The sequence below is a fragment of the Sapajus apella genome, unplaced genomic scaffold, assembly GCF_009761245.1.
Source record: "Sapajus apella isolate SASKATOON/1434 unplaced genomic scaffold, GSC_monkey_1.0 scaffold95, whole genome shotgun sequence".
Lineage (NCBI taxonomy): Eukaryota > Metazoa > Chordata > Mammalia > Primates > Cebidae > Sapajus > Sapajus apella.
Window position 1 is genome coordinate 72,422 of NW_022437035.1, and position 18,443 is coordinate 90,864.

The 18,443-nt window shown below is 49.9% G+C and overlaps 1 protein-coding gene across 1 annotated transcript; it reads left to right on the forward strand.

The window, feature by feature from the left end:
* Nucleotides 1-3,330: 3,330 nt before the first annotated feature.
* Nucleotides 3,331-13,573, forward strand: IGLL5 (immunoglobulin lambda like polypeptide 5). The gene is given in 3 exon segments (XM_032256606.1): nt 3,331-3,802; nt 10,806-10,966; nt 13,279-13,573. Coding segments are annotated over 3 exon segments (642 nt in total). The 5' UTR covers nt 3,331-3,477; the 3' UTR covers nt 13,435-13,573.
* The last annotated feature ends 4,870 nt before the right edge of the window (nt 13,574-18,443 follow it).

The following is an 18,443-nucleotide window of genomic DNA, read 5'->3' on the forward strand; positions in this document are numbered from 1 at the left end:
GGCAGGGGACTGACCAGCAGGAAACCGGAATTGGGGACACCCTCAGACATGGAGCAGGGCAGAAGCCACTGGATGGGGTACACCCCTCTGCTTTGGGAGAGAAGGGCCAGGGCAGGACCCAGAGGGCTCTGCAGAGGCACTAGAGACCCTGAGCAGGGGGTCTGCCAAGCAGGACAGCTGGACTTGACCTCCCCTGCCAGACCTGGGTCCAGCCCTTGCACCTCTCAGTCCAGGAGGACATGGGGCAGGCCTGGGTGGCCAGAGCTGCAGCTGCACCTGCTGGGAAAGCCCAGTCTGGCCCTCCAGGGACCCAGCCAGACTCGGATTTCCGACTGCAGCCACCATGGGAGGATGTGGTCTGCGGTGGTGACGTCTGCCCAGCGGCCATGGCAGGTGCAGGGGTGGGGGTGGGGGCAGCAGCTGGGGATACTACATTTAGGGACAGCCCCTTTTTATCCCCAAGACCTGGGACTGTCCCTGGAAGGAACCACAGCTTCTGGGTCCTGAGCAATGGGTGAGTGTCATACTCACAGAGGGACTGGGAAGGCACAGCTTCAGCCTAGACCCCCAGGGCAGACTCTGCCCCAGCCCCCAAAATGCAAGAAGCCCAAGATCAGAGGCAGGAATAGACCAAGCTCCCCAGGGGAAGAGAAGCTGTGCTGGACCAGAGGTTTCCCAGGGGCCCCCCTTATGCCCTGAATAATGTAAGGCACCCCATTACTGCTCAGTGCCTTGCCCATCTCCAAGGACAGGGATGTGTGGTCATTGTTTATATAATCCAGCCCCTGGCACCTGGCCTCAGAGGTTGCCCAAGCAATGTGTATAAAGATCCAGCCTGGAGAGCTTTGAAAACTGATTTGATGAGTCGAACCATTAAGTCATGGTCACCATCTTCAACTTCATCTCTTTCTTCCTCCCCCTTCTCCTCATTATCATCACCATCAAGAACTGTGAAGAGTCTGGGACTTCACCCTATTTGCAGACTAAAAAGTAAGCCTGCCACAGTGTTATGGGTGCTGGCAGAAGATGCGAGACTCCTGGGTCAGAGACAGCAGATAGTCTGTCTTTCACAAAAATAGCAGTTGCCAAGGTATTAGCACTGTCTTGCACCAGTTCCACGAGGTGATGCAAAGTGGGCCAGGCGACATCTGCATGCTAGAGCTCAGGGATCCCAAACATTTTATACTTGACAGTAAGCATATCTGCCTTCTGTTCCAAAGAGTGGCAGCCTCTGTACCTTCCGAGGTTGTTCACTCTAAAAACAGCCTTGAAAAGATCATCCACAACAAAGGCAATCAGTGCCTTTGCCCGAGAGACGTGCAGAAATGCAGAGATCCATAGTAGACAACTGCCTCCCAACAACCATCATCTTTATCAACGAAGTGAAGTCTGAGGCTATGTGAATGTTACCATCACCCACAAAAATGGCTGCCCTGATTGTCACCAAATTTATCAGGGAAATTAAGGAGTATCTGACTCAAAATGTGAACCAAGCAATTCTCAAGGGGGCCTCCCAGGAAATTCACTTTAGGAAGTTCTAGGAGGCTCCTTGGAGAGTTGCTAAAACAAAACATTGAGATCCCTAGAGGGCAGCAGATCTGAACGTGAGCAGATGTTTTTAGAGATTTTGTGGCAGAAAAAGTAACTGGAAAGCAAGAGGGCAGACCCTCACTGCATTTCCGTAAGGCGGCAGGGGAGGGGCCTTTCTCACCAGGGTATGGGGTCTTGAAGATCTCCTCAAACATTTTTATACTAGGCTCTCAGGGGCAACAGAAAAGATGAATAGGGGGTAAAGGAGTGCAAATGACGCAACGGGCCACACAAAGCAAAAGAGTTTTGTTCAGCCAGATCTAGTCCATGTTTAATTGAGCCGCTCCTTCGTGCTCCTCTGGGTTTGGAGTTTTCCTATGCACCAAGCAGCGTGTTACCACCTAGACCCAGAGAGCCATGTCTTCATCAGCAAAGTATGCCCTGGTGTCATGCAAGAACCAGGCCTCAGATTCTGACTCCAGCCCTACTGCCTCTTGGCCCTGGACATTAAAAAGGTAGGGAATCAGGCTGGTAGCAGTGGCTCATGCCTGTAATCACAGCACTTTGGGAGGCCAAGGCAGGTGGACCACAAGATCAGGAATTCGAGACCAGCCTGACCAACACGATGAAACCCAGTCTCTACTAAAAATACAAAAAAAAAAAAAAAATTAGCCAGGCATGGTGGCACGTGCCTGTAATCCCAGCTACTCAGGAGGCTGAGGTAGGAGGCTCTCTTGAACCCACCCAGGATGCAGAGGTTGCAGTGAGCTGAGATTGTGCCATTGCCCCTCAGCCTGGGTGACAGAGCAAGACTCCGTCTCAAAAAAAAAAAAAAAGTAGGGAATCAGCCTGAACAGCATTTCCTCATCTTCAATTGCGGGAGACAGTAGATGATCTTAGCTCCCAGGATTAAGGCTTGTAAAGCACCAGCACTAAGGAGCATTGCTATTATTATTGTATTATGCATCACATTTCCTTATCACAGTCAAAAAGGACCCCAACTCAAAGCACCTGCCGGCCCTCTCCTCCTCCACTACTGCTGAACAGAGCCAGGCACGAGTATTCCAGGTAGACAGATGAATAGGAATGCAGGGGGCGAGCTCCCTCCTAGATCCCAGCACAGCTTGCTCCCTGCTGAAGGAATGGTCTTGGGCCCTTCCAGGGTCCATGGCTGTTACCCCTGGGGATCTCTCCCAGAGGGGCAGCTTGCCCCATGGGTCACTTGCCCCATGGAAACCCCGCATGTTGTTCTGAATCCCAAACTAAAAGAACAAAAAGAGGACCTGAATCTGTTCAACGCCCCCTGAATGCTTAGCAAACACATGGTGTCTTTAACCCTCATAACCTCCCTGCTGCAGAAGAACTCTCTCCCCATTTTATAGATAAGGAAACTGAGGCCCAGAGGAGACCTAGGTCTGGATAGACTCCACATTTATGATTTCACCACTTTTCCTTGCCTGAAGGATATAGAATCACTCCCTTCAGGGCTCTTGCCTGACTCAGGAGAGGATCATAGGGTAGCCGGCCAGGCTTGACCAACCCAGCCAAGGAAGAGCTGGGCCCATCCGGCTGGAGTGCAGTGTGCAGGCACCCAGCCTGGGGGACTGATCAGAAAAGAAGCCACCGCTCCAGCCCCAGCCCCAACCCCCTGAGCTCAAGCCCTTGGGGACTCCTGCTGGGCAGCTCTCTAGGCCCTAGGGAGGTGCTCCACAGACCAGGGTGCCCTTGGGGAACTGGGGAAGGGAAGTGGGTCAGGTGTTACCACCCAGGGCCCCAGGGGCGGGGCCAGGCAGGCGGCTGTGATGGGAGGCCATTGAGCCCTGGATCTTGACCACAGCAGGGCAATTGGTAGCTGCCCCTCTGGGAGAGATCCCCAGGGGTAACAGCCATGGACCCTGGAAGGGCCTGGACTAGGGACAGGGACCAGAGCCATTCCAAGGAGAGGACATGGCCAACGGACTGGGGTGCACTTTAACAGCCCCGCTGGAGAGAGGGACCAGGGTGCCACCCTCCAGGGAGCCCATACTGCAAGTCGGGCCAGAGGTGCCTCTAACCCTGAGGGCCAATGAAACCCAAGACAAGCAAGTGAGTCGTGAGACCCCCAAGGAGCTGGGCCCTGGTCCCAGGCAGCGCTGGCCCCCATGCTGCAGCTGGGTCTGGCCACGGTCGCCTATGGCCTGCTGAGCCCAACAGCTACACCGCAGAGCCGGGTCCCAGACCCTGCAGCCTCAGTTGGAAGCAGCTGGTCCAGCCTGTGGAGGCTGTGGGGCAGGTAAGGGGCGAGAGATTCCAGGGGATGTGGGGGTCCTGTGGCAAAGCTGGGAAAGGATGACCAAGGGGAGACAAGCCAGAGAGGTGATGAGGAAGCTAACCCCTAAGAGGGTCCTGGGAGACACTGGCTTTAACTAATAGGTTGATATTTTGGCCATCACAGATTTGTTTGAATTAATTACTGTTTGTAATATCATATTAAACTATTATTTTTCTTGATTTCTGGGTTTTCTGGCCCCACTTAAATTTTGCACCAGGGTCAGTGCCTCGATCACCTAGTCCTAGTCCCCTGGGTAGGGCAGGAACAGAGGCAGGGGCAGGACATCCACAGGGGGTGGCGGCCACTGTCCCCACAGGGTGTCCAGGCCTGTTCCTGCTCCCCCTCTTCCTCCTCCTCCTCTCTGCCCATGTGCCTCCTGCCCAGTGAGGGCAGGGTCCACTCCCTGGAGAAGGCAGTGAGGGCTTGGCTTGGTCTCCCCTAAGGCCCTCCATTCACCAACTTGCTCATAAATGCTGACTGGGGCCAGGCTCAGGGACACAGGGAGGGTGGGCTGAACCGAGGGGCACTGTACAATCATTGGAACAGGTGCATGGCCCATGTTTGGAGCAATAAAGGGAGAGGGGAGCTCCCTCTGTTGGGGGATGCCCAGGCTGGTCTCACAGATCAAGGGGCACTGGTCAGTGATGGGCAGCACCAGAGGAGAAGAGAGCGAGGGGTGAGGCTGGGAGTTCCTGGGTGACTGGGAAGGGGATGGACCATAGGGTCCATGACCCATCCCCGTGTCCAGGACGAGTCCTTGGAGAGATTTAGGTAGGAGATTGATTATCAGGGTTGGATTTGTGTTTTTGGAACAATTGGCGCCAGATCGAAGGCTGATGCAAGGCCGGATTAGAGGAGGGAGGAGAGGGAGTGACAGCCAGGTCCAGGGTAGGTGGGGAGCCTGGAAGGAGCCATGCCCTGGGGCTGGGGAGGAGGCACAGGTCCAGAGCAGCCAGGGTCCCAGATTCTTATGAAACAGGAGCATGAAGCTGAAGTGAGGGCTGGGCAGAGGGGAGCAGGCACTCTCTGGGACTGTCTATGGGCATTGAAAAGGTATAACTATTTTAGCAATAGGTGGTGAGTAAAACAACAAAATGTATTTGTCTAAATTGAGCAATTCCACTTCTAGGAATTTATCTTAAGGGGGGAATAATCAAAGCTGTAACCAAATGTTTATCACAAGGGTGGTTAGCTCAGCATTATGAATGATGGGAAAAAACTGGAAGTAACCCAAATATCACATCTATCAAAAAGGGTGTGAAAAAAACACAATTGTATTTGGGGCTGTTTTGTTGTTGTTGTTTCAGAAGAGAGTCTTGCTCTGTTGCCCAGGCTGGAGTGCAGTGGGATAGCCACAGCTCACTGCAGCCTCAACCTCCAGGGCGCAAACGATCCTCCAGCCTCCGCCTCCTGAGAGCCGGGACTACAGTTACAGGCCACTACACCTGGCTAATTTTTAGTGGGATTATTATTTTTTAGAGACAGACCCTCGCTATGTTGCTCAGGCTTGTCTCAAATTTCTAGGCTCAAGCAATCCTTCCGCCTGGGCTTCCCCTGTGCTGGAATTACAGGCATGAGCCACTGCACCTGGCCCAATTGTGTTTTTAAAGTATATATGCATTTTCAAAAATCTGTCAGAAAATATAGGAAAATGTCAATGGTGTGTCTGTCTGGCTGGTGGGATTTCACCTAATTTCCATTGTGGCTTTATAATTTTCTGGTTTTGTGAAATTGTTCACAAAAAGGGACATTTCATTTTTATCTTCTAATATAATTTTTAATACAAGAGTAATGTACTCTTGTACATTATTCTTTTTGTAATGAGCACTTTACAAAATGTAATGACTTCCGTACATCACTTTTTTGCCTTGCAAAAGAAAAAAAAAGATTAAACAGAGAAGTATATAAAGTAAAAGCAAGTGCTTCTGCTTACCATCTCCCACGTCTTCCCAGAGATGGCCACTGTCAGGTTGTTCTATTACTTCCAGACTTTTTCCTGTGTGTACGTCCCTGAAAACACACACATATACACACACATACAGAATTGGTGTTGGGATTTTATTTTGGAAAAATAGAGCTATATTCCACATATTACCAACTTTAAAAATAATCTATTATTGACATTTTCTATATCAGTCCATATGGATTAACCACATTCACATGGCTATATAAGCAAAGTTTAGATGAGCCAGAATTTATTTAATCATTCCCCTATTAATGGGCATCTAGGTTATTTCCACTAAAAAATCTAAATGACAAATGATGCTGCAGTGGAAATCCATGTGTGTATGCCTACAAAGTGCATTCGTATATCTCCCCAGGATAGACGCCTAAAAGTGGAATTGCTGAATCAGAGAGATTGCACTTTTGAAATGTTATAGGTAATGCTTCCAAGTCTGTGTCCACTCATTCCAGTGAATGGTTGTGCCTTCTCTCCTACATTCTTGTCAATGACACAATATTGTTGATCTTTTTATTGTCTGCCTATCTGATGAGCAAAAAAAATGAATGTGTTTATTGTTTTATTGTGTATTTTATTACTGGTGAGATTTTTAATATTTTTATTGATTGATTGTATTTCTTCTGTGAATTAACTGGTTATCATGTTGCCTGCTTTTCCATTCAGTTGCTTGCATCTATATATTGGGATATATTTGGGATTTTAGCCACTTGTGTAGTATGCATATTGTAAATATTTTTCCCTAGTCCGTTTTATGGGTCTTCTGTTTATGGGGTCTCCCACCATAAAGATGTTGTAAATTTGTATGTGTTGAACTGGTTTAACCTTTTCTTTATGGTTGCTGTGACCCCTCCATGTGTAGGAAGTCGTCTTTATTTCAATATTATAAAGTCATTTTTCTATTTTATTCTGGTACATTCAGTGTATTGGTGTTTTGTTGTGTGGTTTTTTTTTTCTTTATTTCACCTGGAGTTTATTTTTGTGGATATAGGAATAAAACCTTATTTCCCAAATAGGAAAGCCAGTCATCACACATTTGTTGAATATAAACGCAACTTTTATCATCTACTACATTACTGATTTATTACATTCTTTCTGTGGTTCTCTTGCTATTGATCTAGTCCTGTGCCCACCCTGTTTTGATTATTTTAGCTTTATAGTATGTTCAGTATCTGGTAGGAAAGAACCCGTCATTGTTACTTTTTCTCAAAATAGTCATGTCTATTATCCGTCATTCTTAGAGTTGGACTGTAGAATCAGTTCCCTAATTTTCAAAAATCATTCTTTTGGTGTTATGTTTGTAATATCACAGAATATGGGATTAATTTGAGAACTGCTATCTTTATAATGCTCAGCGTTTTTGTCCAGAGATATGATGTACTCTTCATTCACTCAGAGAAGTGTTTTGATATTTGATTCATGCAAATCTTGCACACTTTGTTTTTATTCATAAAGGGTTTATGAATATAATTTTATTGAATTTATAATTTTTTGCCAATTTTATATCCTGAATGATTACTGTTTCTATAGCAAGGAACCCTATTAACTTTTGTATGTTGCTCTTGTATCCAGCCACTTTAACTCTTGTATTAATTCCAGAAGTTCTTCAGCTGATTCTCCGTGTGTGGGGGTGGGGGTGGGCAACTATCACATCATTTGCCAAGAACAATTTTCTTTCTTTTTCCTCAATATTTATACCTCCTCCTCTACCCCTTTAATATTTCATTGACTAGAATCTATAGAATGTGTTGAATAGTAAAAGTGAGAGCAGACAACCTTGCCTTGTTTCTGATTCTTTAAATGTTTTGCCTTTAAATATAAATGCTGCTGTAAATTTGGGGAGATGTTCTTCATTGAGTTAAGAAAGTTTTCTTCAGTAACTTAAAAAAAAAGTCTAGATGTTTGCTTTCTTTATACCATAAACAAATGCTGAATTTATATTACTATTAAATTCTGTCTCAAAAATCTTCTGCACATGTCTTAAATACACATGTATTAAATACAACCTGCTGCTAAGATGAAATTTGCTGGCCCTGTCACAATGGGTATCTTCCAATGTGAACAAATTGCCTTGGGAAGTAAAATAAGATTTGGCAAAACCTGAGGATTCTTGCCATCGTAAACTCTTAGAGTGTGACCTGGGTGTTTTTCTTTTTCTCTGGAGGATGTTAATAGTATCTTGCTAGGACGTCTAGGACAGAGGATAATACAATGAGGGGAAGGCATTCTGGGATGTCCTCAGGCCTCTGGCTTGAAGAGTAACTTGCTGAAGTGAGGACTTTGTGGGGGAGCAAGGTTATAGAGAAATGAGTTTAGCTGGGATCTGTTGAGTTGGAGGTTTCTACAAGGCATCCAAGAAGACATAGGTTGAGGAGGTAGAATATACATGAATCTAGAGCCTAAAAGAGAGATAAGGGCTGGAAACAGGGATCTAAGACCCCCTGGACAGTTGTGAGTGTGCACAATGAGAGTCAGATGCAGAGACAATGAGGAGAATACAGAGAGCAAAACCCAGGGTAGAGATCTGGGAGTCAGCAGCTGGGCATGGGCCTGGGAGAAAGGGAAGCCAAGAAGGAGGAGAGGGGGCAGTCTCAGACACCAAGGAGGGGACAGTGGCTAGAAAGAAGAGCTTCTTGCAGAGACATAAGGGGACTGGGGAAGAACTGCAGACTAAACTGAGACAAGGGACTTTCTGGCCTTAACTGGAGAGATTTCAGGGAGAGATGAGGCTGAAAGCCAGGGAATCCTGCCATGTCCCAGCATAAAAACAGTATCTGACATAGATGGGTGCTTGGGAACTGTTGTTGGATGAATGAGTGGACAGATGCATGGATGGATGGATGGATGGATAGATGGATGATAGATTGATGAACAAAGAGATAAAAAAATGAACAGCTGGATGGACAGTTGGATGGACAGGTAGATGGAAAAAATAATCTGAGATATCAGAAAAAGCTTCATGCACAAAGTGGAACTGAGCTGTGTCTCCATGGATGGAAAGTAGAGGAATCACCACTTGAGTCAGCAATGACCCAGTGTTCTAAATCCAGAGAGAAAGCCAGCCTGGCTTGACTGGGGACACTTGTGTGGAAAACTCAGAGGCCCTTTAAATGAGGCCAGATGAGGTTGAACGGGTCCAAGCCAACTCAGTACTCCCCTGCCACACTGCAGGAGGGGATATGTCACTCAGGGAGTTGCTGGGACCTATTGGTCCCAATATTGCCATCAGCACCGACAGCCTGGGAGAGGAAGGACACACACTGGGGTGACTCCAAGACTGTGGGTGACACTTGCCTTGGAGAGGGGATAGGTACGGGACACTTCTGGGGGGCTGGCCACCCCCCCGACTCATGCCTAGCCTGCCCACTGCAACCCCTGTGCCAGTCATGCACAGCAGGCTCCTGCTCCAGCCCAGTCCCCAGGGAGCAGACCCCAGGTGCTGGCCTTGGGGGTTTTGGTCCGAGCCTCAGTCACTGTGTTACATCTTTAGATCTAACATCCCAGGTCATCATCCTAGGTAAGTGGCTCTCAACCTTTCCCAGCCTGTCTCACCCTCTGCTGTCTCTGGAAAATCTGTTTGCTCTCTCTGGGGCTTCCTCCCCACTGCCTTCCCAGCCTTAAGCACTGACCACTACCTTTCTCCATGGGGACTGGAGGATGTGCGTTACTCTTGGGGTAACCGGCAGGAAGGGCCCCACAGTGGGAGCAGCTGCCATCAGTTTCCAACAGCGGGATGCAGCCTGGTCACAGGGCCTGGGCTGGGATTAGGCAGGGTCAGCCTCCTTCCCCTCTTCCAGGCCAGAGGTCTGAGTGAGGGACAGAGGTCGGTTCTAATAAGGGCCCTGAAGTGGCCTTAGAGACAGTCCCTGGGACCCCAGGGTCTAGGCTAAGGGCTGGATGCCCATCCAGCCTGTGAAGGCCACAGAGGGGCCTGGGGACACAGAGGTCACCCCAAGGGAAGACCAATGAAGGGCACAGAGAGGGCTCTGGGTCCAGGCTGCAGCTCTCTGGCCTATGCTGGGTCATGAGGACACGGGGACACAGAGGGATGGATGAGACTGGGTGAGGTCCCAGAGCCCAGCCCTCCCAGGACAGTCATTAGAAAGGAGAAGATCTCTTAAGGCAGAGATGTGTGTGTCCCTGGAGCCCCGTCACCTCTGGGGTCTGGTGCCTATTCATGGATCAGACTCCTGCCTTCCTCAAAGGGCATGTTAGACTCAGGAGATGACCACATGGGAGTGAATGAGGGGTGGAGGGAACTCCATGGCTACCAGGAGAAGTTCAGGGTCATCAGAGATTGCTGGGGTGGGCATGGGGGCTGCTGAGTCTCATAGTCTAAGGGAAAAGCCCCAAGAACACAGCTGAGGTGAAGCATTCTGTGGCTGCGCTTGCAGAGAAAGGAGACTCCCCAGAGCCTCAGAGGAGCTGAGAGGCTTTTCTAGGTGGAGCCCACCCCCTGCCAGTAGAGCTGAGGGGGGTGGGTTGGGGCAGAGCCTGGTGCCTGTGGGGATAGGAGGCTCCAGTTCAAAGCAGGCTCAGGTCTCCCCACACGCTGCCTGCCAGGACAGTTCTACAGGCTGAGCAAGGGACCTGCAGTTCACAGAGGGGGCTCTGAGTCCTGGAAGAATTAAGTGGGAGGTGGGGGGGTCTAGGGATGGGAATGAGAAATCCAGGGAGTCAAGGCCAGATTCTAAACTCAGACTCCAGAGATCAAGGGCGAAGAAACAGAGCCTGGCATGGGTATATGAGGAAATGGGAGCTGTAGAGGAGAGGAGCTGGGCCACCTGGGAAAGGTGACTTGGAAGGGCTCCTAGGAAGGCTCAGGGCTGCCTGCTTTCCACAGGGTACAAGTGGAAAGGATGGGGAAAAGGAGAGGAGGAGAGGCCCCAGGTGGACCAGATGGTCATACCGTGAACCCTCCCAGAGACTTTAGACAGAGAGAGGGGCTCCACAACACCCTGGGGTTCTGTCTGCCCTCTCTCACCCCCTTCTCTGTCCACACAGCTCAGCCCAAGACCGCCCCCTCAGTCACTCTGTTCGCGCCCTCCACTGAGGAGCTCGGAGACAACAAGGCCACACTGGTGTGTCTCACGAGTGACTTCTACCCAGGCGCTGTGATGGTGACCTGGAAGGCACATGGCACCCCCACCACCCAGGGTGTGGAGGCCACCTTGGCCTTGTACCCAGCAGGGCTATGGATCTGGTCCTCCCTGGGTGGTCTCAGTTTTCTCATTCGTGAAATAAGACAGGGACTGTGGCCACTAGAATCCTTAGCCTTCTTCTAATTCAGAAGCTGGGATTTGAGTCAGGGGTGGCTGTGATCAAGCACCAAGTGGCCCTTTCTCTGCCTCATGGTGACCGCAGAGCTTCCCGCCTTTGCAGGCTCTGTCCCTGGCCTATCAGGATCACCCAGCAGCTCTGTTGAAGGCAGCAACCACATCCCTGATGTGCTGGAGGCAGAGACAGGGGATCTGAGAGTACCCAGGCACTGAGGACTGACCAAGAACGGCTAGGGCTGCCACACCCAGGAGGCTGACATTATCTGCTGTCGGAGACACTGGGATGAGTGTCTCTGAGATGAGGCAGCAGGTGTACATGGGATGGGGTGGGGAGGCTGCACCACCACGGGCTAGGGAGGGAGACGGTGCTCAGTGGGCAGGAGGGTTTGTGGGATCTGACTCCTAGTGGAGGCCAGCCCTTGCCTAGAGCTGTCAGCCCACATTCCCTCAGCTCTTATCCAGTCTGACCTGGCCCTGAAGCTCATCCTGAATTCAACTCTGATACAGCCTGCCCCGGGCAATCAATAGATGCAGAGTTTGACCTTGGATTGGTGACTTTTCTCATTTTCCCAATTTCCCCATGTCCTCTTGCTCCTGCAGACTGACCATCATCAAGATCCATCCACAAACCAACCAGAAACTAACTTTACCTGGGCCTGATTTAGTGGTCCACACCCTTCCTGCTTGACCTCCAGCCCCATGCTAGGGTTCACCTGGAGCCTGATGCCGAACCCCCACTAGAGCTGTGAAAAAGGAAGCTGGGGCCACTGCCCCTGGTGGCATCTGCTCATTAGGGAATCCACACAGCCCCCACACTCAACCCACAGAAAGAAGAGGACCGGTGACATCCTGTGACCCATAGCAGGATCCCTGGGAGTCCAGGCTTCCGGAGGACATTGGGATCTTGGATTTGTTTTTTGCACCATCATGCAGGCACAGGGTTGAATTTACTGGAGGGCATCAGTGCCACTAAGGAGTGAAATTACACAGATTGGGATAGGTGGTTTCTTCTCTGCAAAATTGAACCAACCATTCAACTTTTGGTAACACCATGGGGTGATGCAGAGGGTGCCCCTCTCCTGCCAGGCAGAGGCTGAGGCTGGTGGCCCTAGAGTGCAGTGTTCTAGGAACCTTGGGGGTTTCAGCCCTACCTTCTGGAGTAGTTCTAGCTGGGATGGGCCTGGTCAATGAGGCCTGGCTGGTCCCGATACGAAATGCCAGCCACATCTGCGAGGGTAACCTTGGGAGCATCCCCTGCACCCCTGAATTTGGTCTCATGTTGGTTGGGACAGCTGGGGTGGTGGCTGTCATTGTCTTTTTCAGATGGGGGACATGAGGGAGCCTCCAGAGTATGGTCTCCAAATACTACCTCTCACTAAGGGAAGGGAGATCAGTGGGTAATTCCAGGCCTGGGGCAGGAAAGACACATAAGACAAAAAAGAAAAAGACATCATAAGACAGATCTCTTATCCTCTGACTAATCAGGAGCCATTTAATTCCCTGGAGCCATGCGAGGAAATCTGATGCCCCTTTAGGAGACTCCCATTGGGAAAATATTCATCATTGGTGACCACCTGTCATCATCAATTAAATACAATGACAGTGGCTTCAAAAACATTAGATGGCTTGAATCCTAGAGTTCAGAGTGAGAATACACTTGAATTATTCACCCTGGATTGATGGCTGGGCCCTGGATCATCTGTGTGCAAAGCGGCTCCTTCCTAAAGCATGAAGCACACTCCTGGGTGAATGGAGCCCAGCTGCAGGGCTCTGACTTTACAGACACACTGCAGCGCTCATGAAAAGGAGGTGAACTGAAGCCTCAACCCTCGGCCTTCCTTGCAGCTATTGTCCATCCTATGCAGCTAACATTACTACAATAGTGGCAATCTGTCATGTGTGGCTTTGCTGAAAGTAGCCCCCGGTCCTTGGAAGCTATTCTGCAATGTTCAATCTGAATCCGGTTAGTCCCCTCCATGCTAGAATCGTTTTCCAGGAAAATAAAAGCCAAGGGGAGCCCTAGGTTCCTGCTCCAGGAGGCGTGGCTGTATTCCAACCAGGGGAAGGTGCCCAGCCAGCTCTCCGCTCCTGCAGCTCCTTCTGCCTTGCCAGGAAGCACTAGAGCAATTTAGGAGATATCCACCAGTGACAACCAGCCTAACGGCACATGTACCACCCTGCTGGGTACAAGGCCAAAGACTACCACACCCTCCAAACAGAGCAACAAGTACACAGCCAGCAGCTACCTGAGCCTGACGCCGCAGCAGTGGAGGTCCCGCAGCAGCTACAGCTGCCACGTCACGCACAAAGAGAAAACCGTGGAGAAGACAGTGGCCACTGAAGGATGTTCTTAGGCCCAACCCTCACCCCACCCACGGGGCCTGGAGCTGCACGTTCCCAGGGGAGAGGTCTCTCCCCCCAATCCCAAGACATCCAGCCCTTCTCCCTGCACCCAAAAAGCCCTCAATAAATATTCTGATTGTCAACCAGACATCTTGTTTTATCTTAGTTTTCCTTTTCTTACATATAATTCCTAACCTTTCCTGGGTTCTCTGGGGCAGATGGAATTCTGCATCCAGTGGGAAAGTCACCCAAGGGAGGAGACTCACAGCCTCTCTGAGGCATCTCTCTGGAGGGTCCTATCTCACCCAGTCACCCCTTCCCCAACTCTCTGCTGTACCCCTGAGCCACCGGCCTGGTATCAGCTCAGACCAGTGCAACACCCTCAAAATTCTACTTCTCAATAAGGACCCGACTGTGTAAAACCCAGGGTCTCCAATATGCCGTCTGTGTCTGGTCATGTGCCTGTGCTGAAGGGTCGCTGCTGAGGGGCAGGGATAGTTCCAGGTAAGGTCCCATGTCCCCATCATCCCACGCCCCACCCAACCTGCCAGGGAACGGGTGAGCTCCCTGTGTTGGTGGGAACCATGATCCAGAGCAGAAAGTTATCCCTGCAAAGTGGTCCCTCAAATGCAGTCCTTGCCCACCTGCGAAGGATGTGGAGCCTAGTGAGGACAGAGTGGTGTCCCTGAGCGGGGTATTGGGGAGAAACGAGGAGTGTACCAGGGGCCCTTCTGTGGGCTAGAGGCAGAACACCCTTGAGCCCAGGCCATGACCAGAGCAGGAACAGGGTTGAACTTCCCTGTCCCATCCATGATATGCAGTTAGGAGACCATTTACTAGGTGAGGGGCCCATGGTTGTGCCATCAAGAGGGAGGCATGAAAAGGCTGGAAAATGGAAAACTTCAGTGTAGTTTTCACTTTCATAAGGCACATTAGTTATGAAAGGCACTGACAAGTCCTGCAGTGGGAAAACAATTTTATATAACCTTACAAGTCAAGAATTCTATTCACGGTCCCAACCAACTTAGAGAGCCCTAGAGTGCTCTTCAAGCCCCTGGTGTTCATGTCACTAGCGCTGGGACGTGGGGTAAGGCTGAGGCACACAGGTGATTTGTTGTGATCGAATGAGTCAGGCTCAGGGTTGACACTGGCCAGGCCAGAAAGAGAGCAAGGGGCTGAGATTGCAACTGTGAAGTCTCAAGTTCTAAAGTCAGGGGATATGGTAGAGTTAGATTATGGTGATGGCTGGGGCCATGATAGCCAGCCTGTATGAGGGTCAGACTCAGGTGGACTGGGTTGAATGAGGAAGACACCATCCCCAGCACAGAATGGGCATCCGTTGATAGTCTGATGGAGGCTGTGTCAAAATCGTATCCACCCAAGAATCAGGGCCAGGTCACACTAGGTCACGGCAGGGTGAGTGTGACTTGAGGGCTACAGGCAAGTCAGGCTTTCATGGGACTCAGCTACCCTAGACCCCACCCCACCAGGCCCTACTCCCTCCCTCCCTCACATGGCTCAGCCCCAACATCTGCCCTTATAGCCCGAGGTCAGAGACACAATTGTCCCAGGGTCCCTGACAACGGGTGAGGTGGCCTTGGGAGACTCACTTTGAAGCCCTCCTCATCAGTGCTGGGTGCTGTCAGGCCCCTTCTTGGTGCCTCCAGGACATCAGCGATGTGACAGGTGCCTTCATCAGAGCTGCTGGGTGGCCAGGCTTGAGACAGAGCCTGCAAGGACAGGAAACTCTAGGGCCATAGTGGGGCAGAGAATGGGGTCCTCTTGGAGCTTAATCACAGCCACCCCTTCCCCAAATCACAACCTACAAGTTAGAAGGAAACTTAAGGGTCCTGATTCCCACCACCCCGTCTGGCCCCATTTCATGGATGTGAAAGCTGAGACCCCTACAGCAAAGAGGACCATGTTGGCCTCCACCTTCTCAATGGCCCTGCAGGGTAGGATGCCAGACTTTCCTCTGATGTCCCAAGACTAAGCCCTCTCATTACTGCCTTGTAAAATATTACAGGAAACTGACAGCAAGAAAAGCAAACGGGAGGATAATATAGCTAATGTTGACCCACCCAAAATCAAGTAACTTCTCTTTTACATAGTTGTCTGAAGCAAATTGCAGACATCATGTCCGTTAGTCTAAATATTCCATTTGTGTCTCTAAAAATATGGACCAAAAAAAAAAAAACTACGTCCTTACAAACCCAATAGAAATCAATAATTCTTTAATATCAAAAAGAAGTTTCCCATCAAATGCTTCAAAAATGTCCTATGCTTCTTTCACTAGACCTGTGTTGTTATTGGTATTTTGTGATTTTGCATTTCATTTCTATGCGGATTCAATACGGTTTGAAATTGTGACTGGTGACTATGTTTTTAGACCTGTTCCATCTGCAAGTGTCTTCCTAATTGATTTCTAATTTCCTTGCAAGGCAGGAGCTGCAGGAGCTGAGGGCTGGTCCCAGGACCTTCCCATGGTCAGGATGCAGTCCGCAGCCTCCCCAAGCTGGAACCAAGCGCTCCTCCCTGCTTCTGCATTTCCTGAAAATGGGTTCTTGGACAGAAAGGTTTAACAAGGTTCAGTGTGACTTTTCAGCAAGACCACTTGGCTAGTGGGCTCCCATGTGGGGTCACCTATTTGTGACATCACATGGGCTTCACACTTAGTGTCCAGTGCTGTTAGATGGTATATGGATGCAAGGTGACTGCACTTCAGTTCGACCACCTTTTCCTTCTACTGAGTATCTGTAAAGCCCTGCCCTCATATGTTCTGTGCTTCTCTAGGAGTGTGATTCTTATTTCAGTAAGAAATAGCATAGACATGTTGAGTCTTTCCTTTCATTTAGCATCTTAATAACGATGACCGTGTTGCCTGCCATCTTCTGAAGATGAACAATTATTTGGTATCATGGTGAACTCAAAGTTATGTCACTGTATGTGACACATTTGAGTCCACCACCGTTCTATTTTATTGACGATGACACTGACCCACCGTGGCCCATTGGGTGCCTCTTCTGGTGGACTCAGAATTCTCCTGAAAGAACCCAGTGGACCTCGATGGCTTTCTGCTCTCTGTTCACAATCTATCCTGGGCACATCTTTCTCCTGCCTTTTGCCTGGAATTGCCCATTAACCCCGAGTAGACTGGTCCCTGGAAGTGGGAGGTGGGATTTATCGATCACACTGGGGTGATACTTACACAGCCCTTTTGTGTCAGACACTCCAGACACACCCAAAAATGAGACAAGACCCTGAAAGGGTGACAGGGGCTTGCATCCAACTTCCTGGAAGTTGAGGCTGGCATTTCTTACTAGAACCTGGCAAGACCCATCCCAAACTAAGACAACACCGGGAGGATGGAAGCGAGACCCCCGGAGTTGTGGTTGTGGTCACATCCCCCACTTGCAGCTGTGATGCAGGAAGCCGGGCCACTGCCCCTGGTGGGCATTTCCTCAGCAGAGTCCACACGCCTGCCTGACCTTCTCCAGCTGAGATGGCACAGTTGACCCCACTCACAGCAGGATAACTAAACTACTCCCTTGGGCAATGATGTGAAGCAAGTGCCGAAGTCATTGCACACTTAAATGGAGAGAATCAAGGATTTCTCGACATCATAGTTAATGAGGGTCTCATCCAATGTCTTGTGAATATCATTGTGTATATTTTTAGTTGACTTTCTGATGCTGTCGCATATTTGTGGGTTTTAATGTAGTTTCTAAGTGGATTAAATACTTGAAATACTTGACGTTATCATTAGTGAAGGTGTTTTTAGGTCCATTCCATCTGCAGCTGTCTCCCAAATGGCTCTGGCTTTCCCAGGCAAGGCCGAAGCTGCAGGAGCTGAGAGCTGGTCCCGGGACCTCCCACAGTCGGAATGCAGCCACTGTGACCCTGAGCAGCAACCCAGTGATTCCCTCAACCTCTCTTTTCCTGACAAATGGTTCTAGCATCAAGAGGCTCAGTGGGGTTCAGGCTGGACACTGGCATAATCCCATCCCAGGACATGTGGCTACTTCCAGCAAAGTCACCCATGTTGTGTTGTCATTCTTTTAGTGACATTGGTTGCTTGATAATCAATAACTTCGTGCCTCAGATGAGAAAAAAGACGGAGGGTCCATTAGTTGCATTTGATGATCAATAACTTCACGCCTCAGATGAAAAAGAAGGTGGAGCGTCGATTGGTTGCATTTGATGATCAATAACTTTACACCTTCAGATGAAAAGGAAGGTGGAGGGTCGATTGGTTGCATTTGATAATCAGTAACTTCGAGCCCCAGATGAGAAGGAAGGCAGAGGGTTAAGGCTTCAGCTCACCTCCTTCTCGTGAGCGCTGCAGCATGTCCATGAAGGGAGGGTGCAGCAGCTACCCTATGCACCCAGGAGTGGGCTTCATGCTTTGGGAAAAAGAAGAAATGTAAATTCCTCCCTTTTGTTCACCACTTTGATAACTGACGATCTGGTGCCCGGCCATCCTCCAGGGATGTAGTGCCAGAGTGAGCTCTAGCAGGTGAGGACACCTGACATGTGGGATCCACTGCAGTTATATTGAATTGCCAATGACAATGTGGTGACAAAACATGGACATGTACCCCTAGGCGCTTCTTCAGGTAGCATCTGGTTTTCTCCCATTGACTCAGGAGCTTCCATGGCTCCTGATTTCTAGGAGGATGAGAGGTTCTGTCTCATCATGTCCCTTTCCTGCCCCAGGTCTGAGATCTCCCACTGACCTCACTTCCCTGAGCAGAAGGTCATATCTGGAGACCACATTCAGGAGCTCCCTTACGTCCCCCACATTTGAATAAGGCAATGGCAGCCACGACCCCACCTGGCCCACCAACATGAGACCAGGTTGAGGAGTGCAGGAGATCCTTCCATTTTACCCTGCAGGATGGGGCTGGCATTTTCAATGGGGACCAGCCAGGTCTCACTGGCCTGGCCCATCCCAACTAGGACAAGCCCAGGGGAGGCGGGGCTGGGACTCCTGGAGTCAGAGCTAGGTTCATGGGAAGGT